The sequence below is a fragment of the Meleagris gallopavo genome, chromosome 13, assembly GCF_905368555.1.
Source record: "Meleagris gallopavo chromosome 13, MGAL_WU_HG_1.1, whole genome shotgun sequence".
Taxonomy (NCBI): domain Eukaryota; kingdom Metazoa; phylum Chordata; class Aves; order Galliformes; family Phasianidae; genus Meleagris; species Meleagris gallopavo.
Window position 1 is genome coordinate 10,886,228 of NC_139416.1, and position 22,532 is coordinate 10,908,759.

Below are 22,532 nucleotides of genomic sequence, written 5' to 3' on the forward strand. Positions count from 1 at the left end.
ACCCCTTACCTGGGTGGTCTCCCACCTGGCTGCCCTGGCATCACCCATTTGCCCAGAAAACAGCTGACTCTACTTCTGCTATCAAACCAGCCCAGGTGTAGTGGTTTGAAAGAAGGTTCTGAGCTCACTGGCTATGCAGGCAAATCTGAGGAAGTGGCATAGCATCGTGTTCTTAAGCATTGGACTTGCTTGATTAATGACTGCTTTGTTTAATCATTCCAGGATCATTTTTAATTAGATTGAGGGAAGGAAGAATGGTTCCTGTTTAAAAAAAAAAAAAAAAAAAAAGAGGAAAAAAAAAAGTCAGAAACCTCCTCTACCACCAAAAACTTCCAACTCTTCTCCAGTCAGCTGACCTGAAAAACAATTCTGCTGGAGCCAGACAAATTAAGAACCCATTTCCTCAACTGCAGTAACTGCAAAGCTATTAGGATCTCAGATATTTCCTGAAACATAGGATATTTAGCACATGTCCTCCCAGTAGACTGCAGGCAGTCACTCTGCCCCTGTAATTGCGTTGCTGCCAGGCTAAACCCAAGTTAATAAACCCTGCTTGTAGATTATAAGTGACTTGCAGCAGGGCAGCTCATATCAGTTACAGAGAGCTCAAACCTATTGAAATCAGCCACTGAGGCCCTGCCTTAGAAGTGTACTGGCTCCTGCTGCACGCAAACCTTTCCTTCAGAGGCTGCTGTTGGCTTTGATGCTATTGTTCCGTGGGTGGGTGATAAAAGTAGTTTTGGGGGGAGAGAAATTTTTCAGTAAGGAAATGGTATCTTAGCACAAGGTTAACAAACAACTCAAATATCATAGAGATGTTCGTAGAACAAATGACTCAAATATCCAGAGGTGGTTTTATTTTTATCCTTCTTTATCTTACTTTATATTCATCAGGTCAGTGGTTTTAAATTTAGATTAGAATATCCTGATTTCTCCATCAGAAAGAATTTAAAACCATGGCTATATGCTCTGAAGGTCTTAAGTAAGGCAGCTAGGTGCTTCAGGCACAAACCTCAGCAGATAGGAGATTGAGTTGTTTTTATACAGCACGTGGAAGAGACTGAAGTCCAGTATCTACTAAGCCCACTGCAATTCAAAGTGAACCTGCTGCTCTTTTACAAGATTTTAGACTTCAATCACAAACTGAGAATAAAGGAAGAATCTCTCTTTGCAGGATTACTCCCTCTGAACTGCATCTTTACTTAATTTACATTTTGCTGACCTAAAGCCCAGTGAATGTATTTGAAATCTTTCCACTGGTTTTGACTGATTTAATCAGGCTAGTGAATAGCACCTGCTGGGTCCTGTTACCATAGCAAAAGAGGGAAAAGAGTTCTGGTTTTGGAAAGCCCACAGTAATGTGAGTTTTGAGGTGGAAAACTGTGAATCCGTTTGCTGAGCTGCAAAAAGGAGGAAACCTGTCTGTCTGCTGATTCTGGGCCTGGGCCCAGCGCCCAGAATCTGCCACTGACCTGAAAGAGAATGGGCACAGTGTGAGCCTTCTGCTCACTGCTGTTACCTGATCATCCGCATTTCTTTCCCTTGGATTTAGTTTGATATCTTTTATGGACTGTAGCTTAGCTCCATAAAACTAAAAGGCTTGGTGAGACAAATATTGAAGTGGCCTTTGTGAAGGAGACCTTTATGCATCAAGACACCTGGGTGGCAAATTATGGTATTTAAAACCTGCAATTTTGGTGTTTTGTTCTAAATATCAGTATATACACAAAAACAATCCAAGGGATGAAATGCCTCTCCTATGAGAACAGGCTGATAGACATGGAGAAGAGAAGGCTCTGGGGAAAGCTGACAGCAGCACTTCAGTAGTTAAAGGGGAGCTATGAGAAGGAAGGGGACAAACTCTTGAGCAAACTTCAGGGTCTGTCGTGATAGGACAAGGGGAAATTGTTTCAAACTAGAAGAGAGGAGATTTAGATTGGATATAAGGAAAAAGTTTTTAATAATAAGGGTGGTGAGACACAGGCACAGGTTGCCCAGAAAGGTGATGGAAGCCTCATCCTTGGAGACATTCAAGGTCAGACTGATCCGGGCTCCGAGCACCTGACGGAGCTGTGGGTGTCCCTGCTCACTGCAGGGGAGTTGACTCTTCCAACTCAAAAGATTCTATAATTATATATAGTAATATCTTCTTCCTGTATAGGATGGATAAAAATACATCTCTTTTCAGTTAAAGAACTTTTTAGCTCACTCATGGCAGTACTTTATGGCCAAGAAGGCAACTACAAATCATTAAAATAGCTTGTTTTTAAGATAAACTGTTATATTGCATTAGCAGTTTATGGTGTGGATACTTAGTTTTCCATATTCTCTTCAAAGTGTTGCACCTGTAGTTGCAAAGTTTCACATGGGGGAAGACGTGAATAGATCCTGCCTTCTTCTGCAGCAAGGTGTGCGTCAAGAACTAAGAGGTGCTGCTGAGTTGCTCTGCAATGTACTCCGAGCTTTTGACATAGCTTTGAGCTTTCTTTATTTTTTCTTGCAAACAGAGCAGTCTGGGACAGAATAAATGAGCTGCCTTCTTATCAGCTAGTAAGGGCTCCAGTACCGGGGGGGGCAAGAAGAACACGTTCTGTGTAATGAGGGCTGCCACTGTAAAGAACCACTGTATCGACAGCAGTCAGTAATGATCATTCCTCATATTAAATTTATACTGTTATGTGCAAGTCACTTAAGTATAGTATCTAGTTTTGTTGTTTTCAGCTGAGACGTTGACAGCTGTGAAGCTTGGACTTGCACAAAGCTGTGGCTTCAGCATGAGCCAGTGTCTGTAATGCTAAAGGGAAGTGTTCTCTGCCCTGCTTCATGCTGCCACTCTTTTTCTTTCTGGTTTCACACCGAAATGCTCTTGCATTTTCAGTTGCGTGATTTCGGTGTGAAACCAAAAATGCTTGCTAGCTTCTTGCAAAAAATACATTGGTAGTCATTTTATTCGAGAGATTAGTTCTGAGAAGATGTTGTTTACATAAAAAGTACCTGGTGTTTGATGTTTGTACAGCAGTCACAAGGAAAATCCCTTCAGACGAAAAAAGCAAGTGCTTTCAGAAAGTACTTTGTTACCATAACTTAGTAATGGACTACAGGAACATGTTACACTGCTTCTCTTGAATATCATTTGTCTCTTATTAACTCTTAGAGAGCCCTCCTTGGTTATATCTAGTACTTGTGATGAATTCACTTCAAACCATTTGTTTTATCCAGTTATAGTACCTTAAGGTTTAGGGTGCCTTACAGACAGGCATGAGAAGGTTACTGACACTGAGATGTGCTGCTGTCTACATTTCTTTGCCTCGTTTCTTGTCAAAATGACTTCACTGTCATCATAGATTACACTATGAGGTTTTGAAGAGGTAATGATGCCAGGAAAGGGAAGGAGGACTGATGCCTGATAACTCCGTCATGCTGAATGTAACTGTGACCTGCAAAGAAAAGAATGTTATCCAAATACCGCAGGTCTTCGAGCTGACTTTGTTGAATTGTTTGGGGGGACTGAAAATAACCTCATGAATTTGTTTGGTCTCCTTCCAATAAGCATTAGAATAGCTTTGTTGCTATGGAAACACTAAGGATCTTATTTAACTCGCTGTCATTCATAAATTATGACCTACTCTCTGCGGAAAGAAGAGGTTCTACTTAGAGAATTTTTTAAGTCACAGACAGGAGCAAATGAATAAAAGGCAAATCTGGGGAATGAAACATCCTTCTGTGTGAGATAGATGTCTTTTTGTTTACTTCATCTGTTACATGCGTCTCTACTAAAATTGCTCCTGCATTCTTTCAGTTTTACTGATGACCTGCTGTCTTTTAATGATGGTAATCACTAATTCTTTCCTGGAAAATACATGCACTGATAGGTTTGAGCTATGCTGAAAACACCACAAAGGATATTTATGCAATGTTTTTGCCTAAGAAAGAAACTATGTGTAACTCCCCTGAGAGAAGGTTACCCTTGCTGGCTGAACTGCCAGCACTGAATATACCAGTGGCATATCTCAAGAAACATCATATTTTCTTAGGTTTATTTTTTATTTTAATGTTTTCCATTTGGTATACAGGTCCATTTACCAACTATATTCTAAATTCTGCATGATTAGTAATTTATTAAACATTATTTTCATACAATACCAAATCATTTCATGTTACTTTGTCTTGGTTATTCACTTTGTTTAGTTCTTAAAGTAACAGCTGAAATGTATTTGTTTATTAAAATACCACCTCAAACTGCTGGAGACCCTTAGTATCTTGGAAATAGATAGTTCATACTTGCTGTATTTTGTTTTTATTTTTCCCTTCTACTCCTCATGTAAAATCAACCTGACAGATGCTTATAGAGTTTTGAAATTCATTAGAAAGTCATTAATTACCCCAAAAGGATGTCTGTGGATAGGAGTTGTCAGCACAAATTGACTAAAGTCATTCTTTGTAACTGCCTGCAACTATGGCAGGTTAATGACAGAACTCAGCACATGGTATTCCCCTAAATCTAATGCAAAATGTAATGTAAGGAAACGATCCGTGGAAATGTCTGTAGTGATAATCAAATTGAGCCTCAAGTGCAACTTGCAGTTTAGATATCAAAGCAATAAGATTAATAACATCCCAAGGTACTTTTCTTAAATTCATTCCCCAATGATGGTGCAAATATATAACGTATATAATGCTTAAATTATATATATATATATATATATTATAATGCATATATGCATATTTATTATTGTAATAAATAGTAGATGATATAAATATGTATTTCTGTAATGGACTTTCAGCTGGAAAGTCAAGAGTGGGCAGTGGCACCTTGAATAGCTATAGCTGCACACTGATCACTTTCTTGGCAGCCTGTTTTGTTCCTACAGAAAATGTGCTTTGCTATGTTGATACAGCTTGCACTGAACTATCAGCTGTAGTTTCTCTTTCTTTGATGGAAACCACTGAAATAGAGAGAAGGGTGATCACAGCTGACTAAATGTTGGTCTGCTTTTTGTGCTAAGTCTACTTCTGTGGACTTGAGTTTAGCCATTTGTCTGGCGTGGCAGCACTGCGAGGTTTGAAGCGGTTTCAGGAGCAGCTCTTGTTCAGCTCAATCTTCAGGAAGCTGTGGCAGTGCCCAGATGTGGCTCAGCTGCAGGAGGGAGGACGTGTGGCTGCGCACACCTCTGGCTCTCCAGTGGAAATTCCTATTCTGCTTGCTGCAAGGTTTAAAGCTTCAATATAAATTCCACTGAAAACATTCTAAACTGGTTATTGTACCCCCTTGGCCATCAACCCAGACAGCATGTTTTTAGTAAAATGGTATGTTTGAGAACACTTCTCACTGCAACACGTGGTGTGCAGTGATTTCATGCCGATGTCTCTTGCAGGCCATATTAAGAACACCTAGTTTTCACTCAGTGAAATATGTGTTGAAGGGTATTTGCCAGTGCAGTTTCTTCCGTTGCTGCCTTCATGCCTTGCTCTTGTTAATGCTATCAGTTGCATTATTAGCTTTTGGGTATGCTGTCTTACCTTTCCATTAATTGTACACTGCATGAATGAGAAAGAGGAATTGCATTTCAGTAAACCTACTCTTCAAAATGTTATAATTTGTAATAAGACTGATCCTGGTGATGTTATATTTTGAATGCACAAGGTCAAGCGTGTCTTCTCTATGCTTCAAGGCTGCATCTGACATCACTTAATGCTGTTAGCACCCAGGAGTCCAAATATTCTCTACAGCTTTACTAATGCTCTACTCTCTAGAAAACAAACTCTTTGGTTTTATGGAGGACTGCATAGAGAGAGATGTAGAGAAACTTATTGGGCTCTTGCATAATACAGTGCATTCATGCAGTGCTTCTCAGTCAATGCTTTTCTGAGAAAGTTACAATGGAATATATCCTGTATTAATAGTAAATTTAAATGTCTTTCTGCAGAGCTTTGCTTTCAGCCATCTGCTAAGCTCTACTTTTCCTGAAGTTTTCTCCAAATTGTGTTGCTAAGATGTAAAACTTAATAACACTTCCTTGATTTGCCAAAACATGTTTTCTAAAACATGTAGCTTTCATAGCAGTAAGAAAAAGCTCATTAATAATAAAAACCCTTACTTTTGACACGTTATGGAGAATTGCAGAGTAGTGGGATGAGCAATGATTGCTTGTGTATGTAGTCAGTGTGGGCCCTTGGGTTTCCTCTCGTCTTCCAGGTGAATCTTGAGGAGGTAGCACCCTGAGCACCTGTATGTCCCTCAGGCACAGAATAGTTTTGTAGGGAAAGGAATGAGACAGGGCAGCTTCTGCCAGCCTTGTTACAGAGGAGGAGAACTTGCACGAAAGCAGAGATCATGTAGTGCCATCCTGTACATGCATCCACGCATATACCTCCAAACAGAAAACTCCATAGAGACAGGAAATCCAGCTTTGGGCAGCTTTCAGGTTGGAAATGGAAACTAGTATAGTTTTTTGAGACCTGTGTGCTAAAGAGGTATGTACTGAATGCTTGTTCACAGGAACCTGGGCTTATGGAAACCTGGCCAAGTGCCTGCTCAAGTTGTTGCCTAGGTGTCAGCTCATCTACTTTTATTAGTAAAGGCTTGTGGGTGAGGGTCCAAATCCCAGTGTAAGTTTGTGAGTGGGTTTATATGAAGTTCTACAAGTTTAGATGCCAGACTCAGAACAATTTTTCACAATGTAAGGTTTCTGCTAAAATATTTACACCATCTCTAAAAACCCATTTATTATCTAGTGTGGCTTTGTAGTACATAAAAGGTTGCTTGTAGAACATGCCCAGAATAGGAAAAAAAAAAAAAGATCATGTGTTCACACTGGAGAGCTGCTTCAGAAGAGCTCTTATTAAGGCCTGCCTGATGTACTCCTCACCTGATGCTTGTGGCCTTGCTGCGTGCTTTCACCGGTCTGGAAAATCCAGAAACACTTTGGAAAGTACATAACTGCTTTTTGTTACCATCTTAAAGCAAGAACAGGAAGAGGTTTCTCCACTGTTCTCCCTACTGCTTATGTATACAGGCAGTCAGAAAAGGGCATGGCTTAACTTAAAACACAGTCTGCTTAAAAGAAGAAAACAAATGTTGATCACCCACTCTTTGCTGCTTGTAAGGTACCTTTCTGTAGAAAGCTTGGAGCCTGCTCAGTTTAATGCTCTTTCTCCTATTCTTTGGAGGAAGTAACTGAATTCCTTCACACATCAACTCATGGTGCATGAGGCATACAGAGAGTATACAAATGGTCTGAAGAGCAAATTTGTCACTCATGGGCAGTTGTTGTACCCTCTAGAACTATGTCATACAGCTATGGAAGAAACTGCTGTATCATTTCTGAAATACCTCTCTTTGAAAAGAGTCAGTTGTGGCAATGCTGTTATCCAGGTAACTAGACACTACAAAGTCCTGCAATTACAGCTGCACGGTGCAGGTTCAGTCTAAAGAGCCATACTGGCAGCTGTCCTTCTTTGCAGATACTCATACAGAATGAACAATCCCAGACTGAGAGTAAAGCGTGGTTACTAGGTGTGCCAGAACAGTATGTTTTCTTCAGTTGTGCTTTCTGATAGAATAATGATATTAAGACAATAGAAAAATGAGGTTTGCTGGAAAATACGGAAAGATTTAGAGTGATTTCTTGCACTTTCTTTTTTGCTGTTCAGAGCAGTTGTGAGGTCAGTAGTAAGCGTAACATGGGAATTTAAATATCTGTAAAAACATAGTTTACTAAGAGCTGTTCTTCTTTTGTGTGGCACATCAGGCTACTTAGATTGTCAAATAACATCTGTTAGCTTTGCAGTAAGTGACGGGTAAGAGGGATGATGGAGATTGTATTACATACTAATTTGTGTAAATGTAATTTGTGATGCCTCAGCATATGTTAATATCTGAATTCTGGGTATATTGAAACTTTTATTTCATATGTTTTCCAAACACACTGGGTGGGATCTGCTGTGAGCAGACTGACTCTTTGTTTTATGCTGTCCTACCTTTAACATGTGTGAACAACAGTGGTTAAAACCATAAAGTCAATTTCATGTTGGTTGCTTATTTCACAATAATTTCTGCAAGCATTAAAGTGTGGGGAGTTGCTCGTGGTATTTGAAAGAGAAGAAAAATTAAAGGGCTTTAGAATCCTTGCAAACAGTGAAATAAAGCTGGTGAGAGGAAAATTCCTTGCAACTACAGTAACAAATGTGCTTTAATTGGAAACTTGGCTAAATGGTTTAACTTGTTGAAGTCTGTCATGGTTCTGAGGGATTATAAATCTGAAGTCTCTTTTAATCTAATGATAATAAAACACTGTTGGGCAGGACTCTGATGGGCACCCACTGAGGCATGGTTCGTTTCCTCAGCCAGTAACAGTACAGTCGAAAACCAAAGGTAGGGATTTCTTCTTGGAAAAAAAAAAATCCCTCCAAAAGTGAAACTTAAAAAATAATTTCTTCCAAAAAAAGATTTTCATAGATGACTTTGTGTATTTCATTCATATGCCATCAAAGTTATTGATATTAATATGAATATTAGTAGATGATAAATGCCTGTACAATTGCTTTTACTTAGTAAAGACATTCTACTGTGGAAAACTGGAGTTTAAATTAAAGAATGTGTTTGTAGGCAGGGTCTTTTGACCTGCATTTTTGGAGTGGACGTTGGTCTAGCAATTTTATCTTCCTCTTTAGTAGGCTTTGCAAGTGCAGGACTATAATATTTAGAATGTTAAAGAAGTGCTTACCGTGGAGGTGAATCGGGATACATGATGTTGACCTGAGAAAGTGTATCCAGATAGGAACCAAAATCAAAAGCTGGGGGAAACTCCTCCATGCAGGTGGATCTCAGCTCTCCAAAAGAGCCGCCGTAAGAGAAGCCATCTGGAGCTGGAAAACAAGCAGTTACTGTTTGCTCTTCTTTCTCACTGAGACAATAAAACTGTTTATAACACTGCCGTAAATCAGAAAACAAAACCTATCTGAGGCAGAATTGCTGTTACTTAGAGCAATCAGGTTTCACAGGACATTTCTGTTCTTTTACGAGCCAGCCCGTGTCAGTGTGGATGAGCTGCAGTGTTTGCACAAGGACTATATATTTAGTGCTGTCGTACAAAGTGCAAGTGTCTTCTGCCTCAAAGGCTGAACGTGTGTCAGTCGTGCTGCATACAACTTCAAAGCACAAGCAGGACTGCTGATGTGCCCGGGAAGTGCGCGCATCAAAACCTTGCCAGTTCTGCAAAGGTTTTTAAAAGCAGGCTTAGGTGTGATTGTAAGTGTGTGTGTTCAGAATAAGCTGTGCTTCTTAAAAAAGCTCACAGAAAAAAAAAGAAAAATGGGAAAACACTAGAAAAAAATATCCTGCTAGCTGTTCCAGGAGTTCCCTAATGCTTTCACGCAAGTTTCACAGCTCTAGAAATACCCAGGAGTTGATGCTATTTTGTATCTTTGATGATGGTTAGCTCTCAGCATTCTGGTTGAAAGTTCCTTAAGAATGTCCTGAATTGTGGAAATGCAGCAACTCCCTGGACTTTCCTATTCTTCCATATGAAGTGATCTTTACTTTTCACTCAGAGCTTTAAAATGGTTCCTGGAGGCAGGGGTCAGCTTTTAAGGTGACATCAAAGCAGCGTTTCCCTGAACAGGGAGTAAAGGGCAGGACTCACTTGTGCAGCTCTTAAACTGCGTGTCCATCCTGCTGGTAAGGCTCACCTCTGCCAATCTGTGCTCGAGGAATTCTACCAGCACTAATGGAGTCTATAAGGCGCTGTACTTTCCTTCTGCTCAGCACTGAAGGCAACCAGCTTCACCGTGACTCCTGCCCATCTCTTTCTGGCTGGGGGACACATGCTGAGATAGCAGGATGGCTTCTGCTAATGTACAATTTTCACTTAGGCAGACTGACACAATTCAGTTTAAGATAGTTCTTTTGAATTTCTCTGAAAATGTCACCATGCTTGATGCTTCTTTCTCCCATTTTTTTAGTATTGTTATTTGTAAGAAACAGTTTGAAAATTGTCCTTTATGCCTTGGCCTGACTTCAGGGACTTTAAAGGAACTGAAATTTACATAGCACCTCATGAATCTATTTACCGTTTCATTTTTTACTAGCTGGATACTTACAAAGTAGCTTTTTGTAATTGTTTTTCTCTAAATATATGAAGAATCAAACCACGTGGCTTTTGACTTCTGATCAGCAAACGCCAAATTGGCCAAAAATGTAATTCTAAAACTACACCTTCGTACTTCCAAGTCCTTTTAAAGAATGGGGGAAAAAAAGAAGTCTTTTTTGATAGTAAACCAGTGTATTTAATGATGTTGACAGTTGTCTGTGTAATGGCATTTGGATGCCCTATTTTCTTTTTTTAACTTCTGTGCTACGAGAAGAGTTAATTGCCAAGTCAGCTGTTGTAGCTCAGTGCACACTGCAGAACTGAAAGATTCCTGGCTGTCCAACAAAAAGAAATCACAACATGTACTATACACAAGGGCTGCAAGAGGATATGAAAATAAATTACCAGTAGTCTGGTGACTCATGCATTGTGTCAGGGAAAATACGCCATTCAAGAGATGCTGTAGGCCTTGTTCACGTCGGCCCCCAGCTGTGGGGATGTGCTTTGTGAAGATGCTATTGAACTGCAGAGCTGCCTCTCATCAACGCCTCTAAGTTTTTACTCATTTTGTTTTTATATCCCTTGCACAGCGTCCCAACTCTTTGTTGCCCTCAGCAGCAGCTATTAACAACGCCAAGAACTGTTTCATTTTAGCTAGCTTCTTACCATAAGCAGTGTCTCTCCTCTGGTGCGGGTGTCTCAGCCGCCCGTCCTTCCGCAGGCTGCCAACAATGATGGTGACACAGGACAGAAACAGCACAAGTCCGATCACTACTCCAGCCACCAGGAGGGGAGAAACAAGTAAACTGGCATCACTGCCATTCTCACTGTAGCTGGGGAGCTCGCTGGTCGGGCTGCTTTGGTTCAGGTGAACTTCTGCACGGCAGAGACAGGGAGAACGTGCCAGTGAGGAACAGGGATGCACAAAGTGTGATCAGACAGATGCTAAAGCTAGAGATTTTCCCAAGTGCTGTGAGACAGCCTGAGACTGATCCATTGTATAAAATCATGCTTTAAGGGATAGACCATTTAACAGACCAATTTCTGGAGCTGTTAATTAACTGACTCTGGGGGATTCACTGAGCAATCGTTTCCCTGCTTGGGAAATATCCTGTTGGAATCAATGATGTATCTTGCACAATGGTCACTTCACTTATTTCTGGAAAGACCCTTTATATCATGAACTGATTGAAGCTGAAAAAACTGTGCTGAATGGCACAGGGAAGAATGCTGAAACTCAAAAATGTCACTCCCAAGCAGAACAAAGGATTTGGGTGTTGTCACTAGGTATGAAAAGGCTCCAGGGTTTTTAGAGGAAGTTCTGGGTAGGAGTGAAGCAGGGGAACATACTTTTGCAGAAGAGGGTATCCTATAGCTTGGGGGATGAGTCTGCATCCCAAAACATTGATGTGGGGCAGAGGAGTGAACAGAGTTGTGGGTGAGAGAAAGAGGAGTCTTGCCAGATTCTGTTAACTCCAAGTCTTCTCTCTGGGCATTTCTCTGTGAAAAAGGGGTGAAGATATTGAGGCAGAGAGAGACATAAGTATGTTGTTTATCTATCTTTTTAAAGTTGTGTATGTTTTAACATAATCTAAGTAAAGAGTAACTGTATTTAGCCTACATATCTGATAAATTTGCGTTAGCATGTGTTCTTTAAAGAGATAAAAATGAGTTTTCACAGCTGGAAATCTGTCTGTTTGCCTAAGGCAGCAGAGCTTTGGAAACAAAGTTTGTACTTGGGAAGAGAAGAAATTATGCAAAGAATTTACAGAGTCTGTCCCACTTGGAGAGTGTATATGATGATGATATTGTTTGTTTCTACCTTACAGTTAAAAAAACAAAACAAACAACAACAACAACAACAAACCAAAAAACTTGCAAGATTTCTGGTCCCACCCAGTACCACAGCAGTTCTGTGTAGGGATGCAAGCGTTCAGCCCGAATATTGGAAACCATCTGTCTCTGTTGATTGTTTCAATATCTTTACAAGACTATATTTACTTTTTTTCCATCTAAACTGTTTCTGTGTCTCCTAAAGATAGATTTTAGTGAGACTGCAAAATAAAGATAAGAAATATAGTGATCTTTACAATGATTCTGAAGATAATCATCCATCCGGAACACCTGACTAGAAAGTTTTTCAGTGCTGGCCATTGGCTCTGACCCTCCTGAAGTTAGGAGGTGACCAGTATTTGGAAGTGGCCAAGTGGTGGTCATGACACAGTGTTAAATATCCAGGTGATCAATGAAATCAGTCTGCTAACTGTGATAATTAATAATAACCTATAAAATAATGTAAGCCTGAAGAAATGTGTACCTTAGTAAATGATGTGAGCAAGTGAGTATTTAGTCATTTGACATTTCAGTTTACAAACAGAAAAAAGCTGTTTCTATGGCTCCCATTTTATTCATTCCCTGACATGGGGCACACAATATGGAGAGAGAGATGATGTAGAAGACTGATCCAATTAAATGGACGAAAGAAGTTTCAGATCAGTTAAAATTTAGGCAATACTGTAACTTTAATTAAAAAAAAAAAAAAAAAAGCTATGAGTATGTAAGCCTGTGAACAACATAAGAAGCAACATGGATGCTTAAAGTGCCTTTGGTCTTTGTGGAAGTTTCAGAAATCTTGTTGGCCAGAGGTCATCTGAGAAGTAAACCGCTGTGGAAACGTATGCGTTCTTCTTTGTGTCTTTGACTTTCTTTGGAAAGTCCCCCCCTCCCATTAGCTGTATATGAGTAAAACAAAATTTTATGGATGCAAGAAATTATTGGAGATGCTATTTCTATATACCAAGAGCAGCTTTCAAATATGGCACGTTTATATTTTTATATCTGACTATCTGCCTGTTGAACAGATAAATAGTTTGTTTCCTACAGAAACTAAAACTAACAAATTTTTGCTATCTTGAATGTTCTGTGAAATAAATGTATGCTTGTAGAAGTGCAAGTGCATTCTACATAGATTTCAGAAAACATCCATGTTTTCCCAGCTCTTTCCCTTTGGGATGTGCTACTTGGTGTCTTGCAGCCGCAATACACTTAAGATGATGGCTTCAAGCCAGTGTATATTCTCATTGGCTAACACCTGACATCGAGAAAACTGACTAGAAATATTAAGCCAGACTGGAAAATTAGCATGTAGTAGCTTTGTTTTTTTTCTTTTTTTTTTCTTTTTTTTTTTTTTTAATTTTTCAGAAGCACTTGACTGTTGGCTGAGAATCGTTATGAGCAATTAAGACAGACAGCCAAGAAATGTGCTGAGCTTTTACAAAACATCATGTGCCAAAAGGAAAGGCTGAATTTTCTGAAAAGTGATCCTGTAGTGTTAAATGTGAGGCAGTGGGATATGCGGTTGAGGGGCAGATCCTATGGCCATTGTGCCAGAACTAAACTTTCTCAGTGTTTACGAGATTCCGAAATTTCCGGAAAAGAAGAGAGGCTGTGTGTGTGCTGTGAGATCTTATGAAGCTGGGACAGCAGGTTAACAACTTGGCTAAGGGGAAGGGAAAGAAAAAAGACAGTTGAGCAGAGTTTTTTAGTAGATTTTTAAAAGTTTAGCTATGAAAGTCAGCCTGTGTCTGAGCACGTTGACTCTTCCTGTGGTAACACTCAGTGTGTGCACTAATATTTGGTCCTGTTTTGCTTAATAGGAATTTAATGGGCTATTGGTGATGTCAGATAGAAAGTACTCACTTATACTCTCCCTTTGTACTTGAGGAGCGATCTTTTTATGACAAGACAGCCCATTTATCTAGAACGTTCTCAGAGCTCCCTTAGTTGTTCCAAGTCATGTCTGTTTTATCTGCTGTTTCTCACTCTCATGAATCCTTCTCTTTTTATGCTCTTAATCTAATTGAACCAAGTCTCTGGCAGAGACACGATATATTGCAATATTGCTCTTATTAGAGGAATGAATCACTCCCCTTAGCCCAGCTCCTAAAACAATATATGGCTGATAAACTTCTCTGGTGGTATTATTTTCAATTTGTCGTTGTGAGTCCAGTCCTGCAGGCTGTGTGAGTAGCTGCAGCGACTTACTGCAGGGGAACAGCTGAGGTGACTGATGACTACAGACCCTGCATTCACATAAGCATTTCTGGTTTTGAATTTTTGGGGGAGGCGAAAGATTTTACTTCTGGCAAAGAATGTTGAATAAATTTTTCTTACCCAAATACGTATTCTTTTGATAAACTGTGTACTTCTGTACGTAAAAATGTTTCATTTTTTCATTCAGAATAGAAGTATCTGTATACTTACCTAAAGTCCATAAAAATATCAGCAGTAGCAGTGTGCTAACCTCTTCCTTGAGGTGGGGTTTATTTTTTCAATGAAATTTCAAATTGTGAACAGTGCAAACATAAATACTCGAGTTCTAGTTCTCTAAATATGGATGGCACCGTATGCACCAGGCATTGCTTTTATCCAGCGATGTGAGCTGTGTAACCCAGTGCAAAACAAATGGAACATTCTGGCAAGTGCAGCTGGGAATACAGCGCCCATATGGCTGCTCTGTGAATACAGGGAGCCCATACGGCTGAGCAAACACTTAATTTAGAATTAACTAATCTACTAACTAGTAGAAAATTGCCCACACTATTCGTTTGCTGTTAGACAATAAATGATTCATCTGCAACATCCCTTGAATATGACATTATTTTATTATAACCAGCCATCCTTCTATCTTAGCTGACCAACTTGTAGAGTAACTCCATGTAGCTGAAGGAGATGTAGTACAGCTGGACTTCTGGGGTGTACCTAGGGCTATTTCTCCTCCTCATTAACTTCTCTTTGAAGAGAAGCTCCTGTGTCCAATCTAAGTTGGTGGTAAGTGATGTTGTAGATGCAGTTGAGTTAGGTTATGTCAGAAAGCAATGTCTCAATATGCAGATGTGTCACTGAACGTGGGTCATTCCAGATACAGTTGTGGTTTTGTTTCCTAGGCTGACATTTACTGAACTAGAGCTGAAGCACACTGACAGAGCAGTTGCATTAATTGATCACTCTGGGTTAGTACAATTATTTGGGGTTGACCTAGCTCCTCCTGTTATCTTTAACAAATCAAATTAACAGAAGCATGTGGGACTGGAAGCAAGAGGGAGGAAGCTGAGTATAGGATAATGCATAGCATGCTTTGATTTTAAATGATCGCAGTAAAATATCTCAAACATTGAAACAATTTAAAGTGTGTTTCTGATTGCCTCATTTTTTTTCCTGTTTGGGACAGTTTTGGAATATGTAGCCTCTTTATCAAGGGAGGAGATTGACAGATGGCAAGAAGGAGTTGAGAGATCCCAGTGAGGCCCAAGCCCACAGATGAACTAAATTAGTGCAAGTGGTAAAGATTTTGTTGATTCTTCATTCTTGAACAGTTCCTGTTCAAAGTTGATTATGAGTCTGACCAAGGGTGGCCAGCTGGATTATGCACTGCTGCTGTACTGTGAAATAGGCCTCTGGCTGCAGCTGCTTTCACACAGCTTATTTCTACAGCTCCCAGACAGGAGCTCGCAAAGTGAGTGAAGTAGGTGTGTTACAGAAACAAACTGGAAAAGGTTCTGGATTTCAGACACTGATTTTGTACAGAGCATCACTGTAGCAAGGGGAGGAGGGAGAGAGCGTTCAAGTCATTGAATGCAAATGCCCCATAAGAATTAAATTCCTCCCCCCAAAACTTCTACTGGATTCAAAGCTCTTCCTTGTGCATTATAAGGAAGGTTGCAAACTCTTGCTTATGCTCGATAAACACCAGGATACCATCTGCTTATGGGGTTTACTGTGGTTATCCCAAGTATAAATCAGGAGCAGCTCCAGGTCAAAATCCAATCTGCATTTGATTTATATTTATACTCAGCTCTACTCTTTTATTTTTGTGCAAGCAACCTGCTATTTTTAAATGGAATGGAAACTTAACCAGCTTTTATTTTTATTTTTGTTTAACCTCTCCAATCTCTGGCTAGTGAAGGATTTCAAAAATTTCAGTTATTCCATAGAACTGAGTTGTTCTCATAAGCGTTTACTTTTGTCAGGCACGACACATCTCTGGCACGTTTTCCATGAAACACGTCTGACAGATCTGTGCTTTCTTCTGATTCCTTGTCTGAGAGTCTCACTTAATGATAAAACTGAAGCCTAGTTCCTCTCCCTCCATTGCCTCCTCATCCTTAGTAAGAAGAGGAAAACACTGTGCTTTCACTGCTGTAGAACCTAAAGTAGATTGCAAGAAGCTGTGATGGCAAACTTACTCAGATAGGAATAACCAAGGCCTGGAAAGTCAGAAACCAAGAAAGTACAGGAAGCTTGCAGCTGTCAGTAAAAACTGGAAGGTGATGAATTGATGAGTGATTATAAGGAAGGGTTTTGTAGCTCTGGCTGTGGCAATGGCTTGTGTCATTACAGCATGCGTTACAGCATGCAGTAGCTGTCTCTGCCTTAATGCCATACATCACATTCTTCCTATGCTATAGAGAAGGTGCAGGTAACAACTGCTTCCTTACAATGTTCAATGTTTGAATGGTATTTAATAGGAACTGATGATGATGTGAAGAACAGTTAAGGCCGTTGTTGGTCCTTCTGCATCTCTCTTATTATCTTGCAGCAGAGTTGAGCAAGGGAATGGAAGACCAGAATAATCTGGAAACTGTTCTCTCTATAAATCAGATTTATGAGAGTCGTGTAAGTAGTATTGGGGAAAAAAAGAATTCTCAGTTCAGGAGGCCCAATAGCATATTTAATTCTCTCTCCTGCTGCTTGCTGCTGCTGTGTGCAGCCCAGGGGTGACTCACGTGCTCTGGTCTGTATGTTTTTCTGCTCTGTATACTCAAAACTAAACTGCCTCTTAAGGTACAATTGATATTCAGTAATAACCTCTTAGGGACTGCCTCAAATTTTTATCTTACGTGGCATCATATGGTGTACATGCTCATTGATTAAAGACTCCTGGTATAATTTTTAGCTCATGTATATTGTAGCTCATGCTATTTCATTCTTTTACTGCTTGAGAATCCATTAATTAGAGCTTAATGGCAGCTTATCTTCTAGAATGTAATGGTTATTTTTCAAAGTCAAAGAATAAATACATTCTTGCTGTTAGTTGCTGCAACTTTGATACTTATTATTTTAAAATTTGCAGTAAATGTCATTGTATACAAAGGGTTACCTTGTCTCACCTGGTTATTGCTACTTTGGGAGTGTAACCCAAGGCCATGTTTATTCTATTAACCAGGCAGAACCCATAAATTTAGATTGTTTCGTTGCAACTAACATAGTCTCTTTGATCTTTCTCATCATGTACATGTGTTCTAATAGGAATTAAAGCTTTACACTGATTGATATATTAAAAAAAAAAAAAAAAGAAGAGAAAAACATCAAAACCTTATTTTGAACATCAGACTGTGTGGTAGAAGCATTTCAGAGTTATCTGATGCACTCAGCTTAAAGTGAATTAGGAGCATATTTACAGGTACAAAAGCTGCCAGTGACCTTGAGAAGCTCATCCAAAGCAGAAAGGGTGGCCTTTTCTCTGAGATATCTAACTCTGCCTTTTTATCATGTCTACTGGCTATCAGATAATGACTTTTCTCTTCTTGCATTGACATCCTTATTATAGAGCCAGAATGAATAAGATTGGATCACGAGCACCCTGCAAATTGGGTATGTCAGAGGAAAAGAGAATGGGGCTGCATAAGGGCTCAGAAAATAAATCTTCTCAGATGCTGTGGCTTTAGGGTATTATGTTGATGTCACAGCAGCATGTATAGGTGCTCTTTCAAATTAACAGGAAAAATCTTCCAATTTTCAGATCCATGGTCTATTTTATCAACATGATAAATTCCATTGCAGTGAAACAAATCACGCTGGAGCCCACTTTGTGATCTACATTATTTTTCTTCCCCTATTTTCTCATACACAAATAACTTTGAACTAATACAATTGTAAAAGCAGGACCTGAAGCTATTATGTTTTTTCAGAAACTCCATGTTAGGGTTTAGAAATAAGTATGATGAGAATCCTACTTTGTCCTTTATGGTAAAGTTACTTGCATAAGCTCAAGTCCAGCCTAGGATGGCAGTAACTTGAATGGGGCAATTTTTGTATTACGAGAATTTCTGGTATTTCATCAAATAAATGTATTAATTTGAGTTTTGGGGAAAAAAGTAGCAATGTAATAATTTTTCTTTTTATTTTGACATGGATGGTTTTTGAAGAACTGTAGCTGGAAAATAATTTTTTGTTCTACCCATCAGTGTGTCTGCTTGAAGTGGGATCTGGATGTCCCACATCTTCTCTTTAGGAGGTTTATGTCTAAACTGTACTGTGACCTAAAGAGACACCTATAGGGCAGACAGTAACTTATGGAACTGCTGGCAACGTACTGCTTCTTATTCATAGACATGATCCTATTTCTTATTCCATACTCACCTCCAGTCTTCAACAGTAGTGACATACTAGACAAAAACGGAGGGCAATGATTGACATTCATTACGTATAAAATAATGGCAACAGAAATACTGAACTGGCTGGTTATGTAGGACATGGAGAAATCAGTTAACAAACACTGGCTTGTTTTAAGATGTGTTACCATATGTAATGTATCTTATTGTATATAATGCCTTCCTTTTAAGATGACTTGAATTTTCTGAAATAATTAAAATGGCTTTGTAGTGTTGTTATGCAGTCCATACCAATAATGGTGTTGATGTCCCAGAACTTACAATGCCTACAGTATGACTTAGATTACCATTTGTATCTGTAAAAGCTATAGCAGCATCTGCCTGCATAAACACAGGCTTTTTCTCATACCATTAAGAAGCTGTTTCGCTCAGATTTTGTCTGAATAGGGCTTCTGCCGAGACAGCTGCAGGAATGTCGATAATGGCAAAAGAGATATTGATTCATGGGATGGCTGCACTCGCTGTCTTTACTGCTAAAGGAGCCATGAAAATTCAAGGGCAGTAGCAGAACTACAGTAACTAAATTACTCAGACATTACTATTGTAAACTTAGGGGGTAAAATCCCCTTTAAAGCTCAGTTGCTTACTGTAGAAGATTTGTTTAGTTAGTAGGTTGGTAAATCAGTACAGGACTTGTCATACAGCCCACATGTGTCCTGTGCAGTGTTTAGGGGCCACCTGGTCCACATCAGATATTCTGCCCTCTTCCACATTTGAGTTGAATCAGTACAAACAAGAGAGAAAACCTGCGCCACTGAATGGCTGCAAAAAGCGACTTTTCCCCAGGTGAAAGGCAGGAGTGTATTTCTTGGAGTCACATAACACTGCTGCCTTCTGTATACAGCTTGCTTTATAGGTTCCACATGGTGCTTAAATAAATATGAGATTGCTCTTTGAGCTGGTGGAGAAAGGATGTGAAAAAAGTTTGGCCCTTAGGGAAGTGTATTTATATATTTATTCACCTTTCTATATAAACTGCAGTATGCTTGGGTGCATATTTTAAACATAAAATGGAGCTAGCTTCAGCATAGGGTAAGTGCTGACAGCTGCTAGAGCAGATACTGCACCTTCCTGTCTGCTGAGAAGTCCTGGGTTTTCCCCTAACTTATAACAAGACTTATCCTAAGGGCTGACATTTACAAATGCCCTCAAATGTCTGTGTATGCTGCACCAATTGCTTTCAAAGCAATGAGAAAGGTAGACTGTGGCAATTTCTCCCTGTTCTTAAAACTAACCTATTATTTTCAAAGAGGTTTTTAAAAACTTATCTGTACAGAAAGCAGAAATTACAGTGAGTGCTGCTCTGTGTGCCGCTGAATGAAACTGGGTGAGAAAATAATGGAAAGGCACAGAGTAAGGCTGGAACGTGAACTTTGCCTTTTTCCGAGAGCATACTTTCTTAGATGAGTCTCTGTTTAAATAATTCTATGTTACAGGCAGGTTGATTAAATTTTGATGTACAGGGGTTCTGTGGATGTTTGTAATAAGCAGTGCTGTAAGTTAGATCCTCCGTAATGCCCACTGAGAGCACCTGACAAAGTCTTAACTGCAACGCAGGCTGTTTGTAAGCCCAGCTCATTTCTGTAGCATTTTGAACAAAGAAAATGTCTCAGTCCCAGACAATGAGTGTGTCCTGCAGGGGTGGTTCAAAATAAATGTAGGTGGACTACGTCAATAAATGCTGTTTTACGGATACTGCTTGAAACAGCACGGAGAAATACCAAGCAGCTCCCACCTCACAGCTGCAGAGTTCACATCAAAGGGATGTGCTTTGTATGTTCAGTCTGGTGTTAAAGGTCATGAACTGTTCTTCCTACAGTTCATCAAATAACTGTGATTTCATCTCTGGACACAATTTTCTTTTTCAGGTGAGGCGAAATGATCTTTTTTTGGCTATTAGTCTTTTGTGGCAGCACAGACTGACCCTGATTGTTTTGTGAGCTCTGCTGCTACCTCTCAGCTCACCTTCATACAAGCCATTCTGTAGCTTTTACTCTCGTTAATATTAATGGAGGAAAGCTCTCTGTTAAATTGTCCCCGTTTACCTACAAAAAAATAATTTTTGAGAAAGCGCTGTAGGATTCTTAGTGGGGAAAAATGGGTATCTAGGGTGATGGAAGATCCTCTTCTACTCCCTTTCAAGTGCACAAGCAAATATATGGAGAAACATATATACAATTTTATAATAGAAAACAAAGTTATTTCTATTCCTGGTTATCCTGATTGCACGGGATTTTCATCAACGTATGTGTTAACAGCAAAGACTTTCACAGTTGCCTAAAGCAAATTAAAATGGAATCACATCAGAAATCCAGTCCTCTTCTTTAGTCTCCTCTTATCTGCCTGAATTATTCTTATCTACAGATTAACTGTTACAGTTATACTCATAAGGAGGCCAAGAATCTTCACACTGTGAAGTGAGATGCTTTTTTTCCCCAACAAAAAGGTACATATTATATTATAGTCCTGTAATATAGGGGAACTCAGAATGTGATTTAATACAAGGGCAATGCAAAAAGCTCGCATCAGAACAATTTGTAACATTCTCAAAGAGGTCATTAGACTTAGATATTTTAATTGCGTGAAACTGGCCTTACGTGGGCAGGATTTGCATGGGGTAGCTGGATGTGCTGCTACATTGATTCTGGTGTGAATGTATGAACCAATTCAGTGTCATATGCATGAACAATGAGATGTAAAAGACAATCAGATGTTAAAACACGTTGAAATCTTATATTCTTTGCATTAACAGGCAACAGTCCTTTTGTGAATGAGCTGACAGCATGAAAATACCTCCTATTTTATGTGACGCAGTGAAAATAGTGTGAGCTGTAGAAAAGTGAACACTGTTCTGAAAAAAGCTTTTTTGTGAAAATCATGTAGCACTGGAAGTAATGAAAAAGAAAATACAGTGAGCCGGGTTACTAGAGAAACATGAAATCCTATCAGAACACAGTGGGATATGTCTGTGTTGTACTGGACAGCATCTTCACAGTGACCATGCAATTAAACACCTGGGGAAAGTGGCCTGAGCATGCTGTCATGTCTGTTCTAACGGCCATACTGAGTATTACATAGTGCAGGAACTTTCACTTCAGATCCTATCTCTGATCTCCCTTGTGCTGACAGCGTAGGATACAAGAAAAATCATACTGTTTGCATTATTAAAATAATTGCTGTATTGATATTTACTGTCTCACTCATTAATACCATCCCTTCTGGAGATGAGATCACAGGTTTTTCTAAATAGCAGCTGCTGCATAGTTAGCTGAAATACCAGATTTAAGGGACAGGCGAAGAAGATTTGATAAAACCAGATGGCCTTGTTGCTAACAATATACCTGAGCTTGCTAGCACTGACTGCTTGTGAAGGTGTGGGCAACCTTGTTGATTCAAGAAGTGCTAGGACTGTTCAGTGAGGTTTTTGGTTCTGAAAGGAAAGTTACTGCTGCAGTTCCTCTCTGGTGTTACTTGGACTTAAATCCTGTCTACGAAGAAGAGAAATTGGAGCTATACAAGTACTCTGTGTAGTTATTCCTTCTGTTCAGTTTATCAGTTTGATTACCCAAAAACTCTGCAAAGAGAAACATACCTATCAGCCTTATAAAATTACAGAGAAACAGAAGTAATGAATAATGTGAAGCACATTAATTGATAGTATTTGTCATTATGATTATTGACTGTATGAATTACGGTTGTGCTTCCTGTGAAGAATTTAGCACCAGTTGTTTTTTTGTACTATCTCATTGCCTATGGGGTAGGTATCAGTGATAAAGCGTGGCACCCTCTAATGTCTTTTTGCACTACTTCTCTATCTGAACAAGCTTTCATTATCACCAGCTCCCGAGTCATTAAATGAGCAATCAAGTCAAATTATCTTGTACACTGACTCAGTTATCTGCTCATCTTTCAATTATTTACAAACACGAAATTACCAAGAAGCAGGCACTTAACTGGGCTAGGATTCAAAATGAGCAGGACACTAACA

The 22,532-nt window shown here is 39.4% G+C and overlaps 1 protein-coding gene across 1 annotated transcript in view; it reads right to left on the minus strand.

The window, feature by feature from the left end:
* BEAN1 (brain expressed associated with NEDD4 1) overlaps positions 1–22,532 on the minus strand; it is a 40,617-nt gene that overhangs the window by 3,841 nt on the left and 14,244 nt on the right. Inside the window, exons 4-5 of the mRNA XM_085234788.1 lie at positions 10,758–10,967; positions 8,727–8,868 (exon numbers count right to left, since the gene is read on the minus strand). Of these exons, the coding sequence (XP_085090914.1) occupies positions 8,727–8,868; positions 10,758–10,967 (352 nt within the window). The remainder of the gene's footprint in view (positions 1–8,726; positions 8,869–10,757; positions 10,968–22,532) is intronic.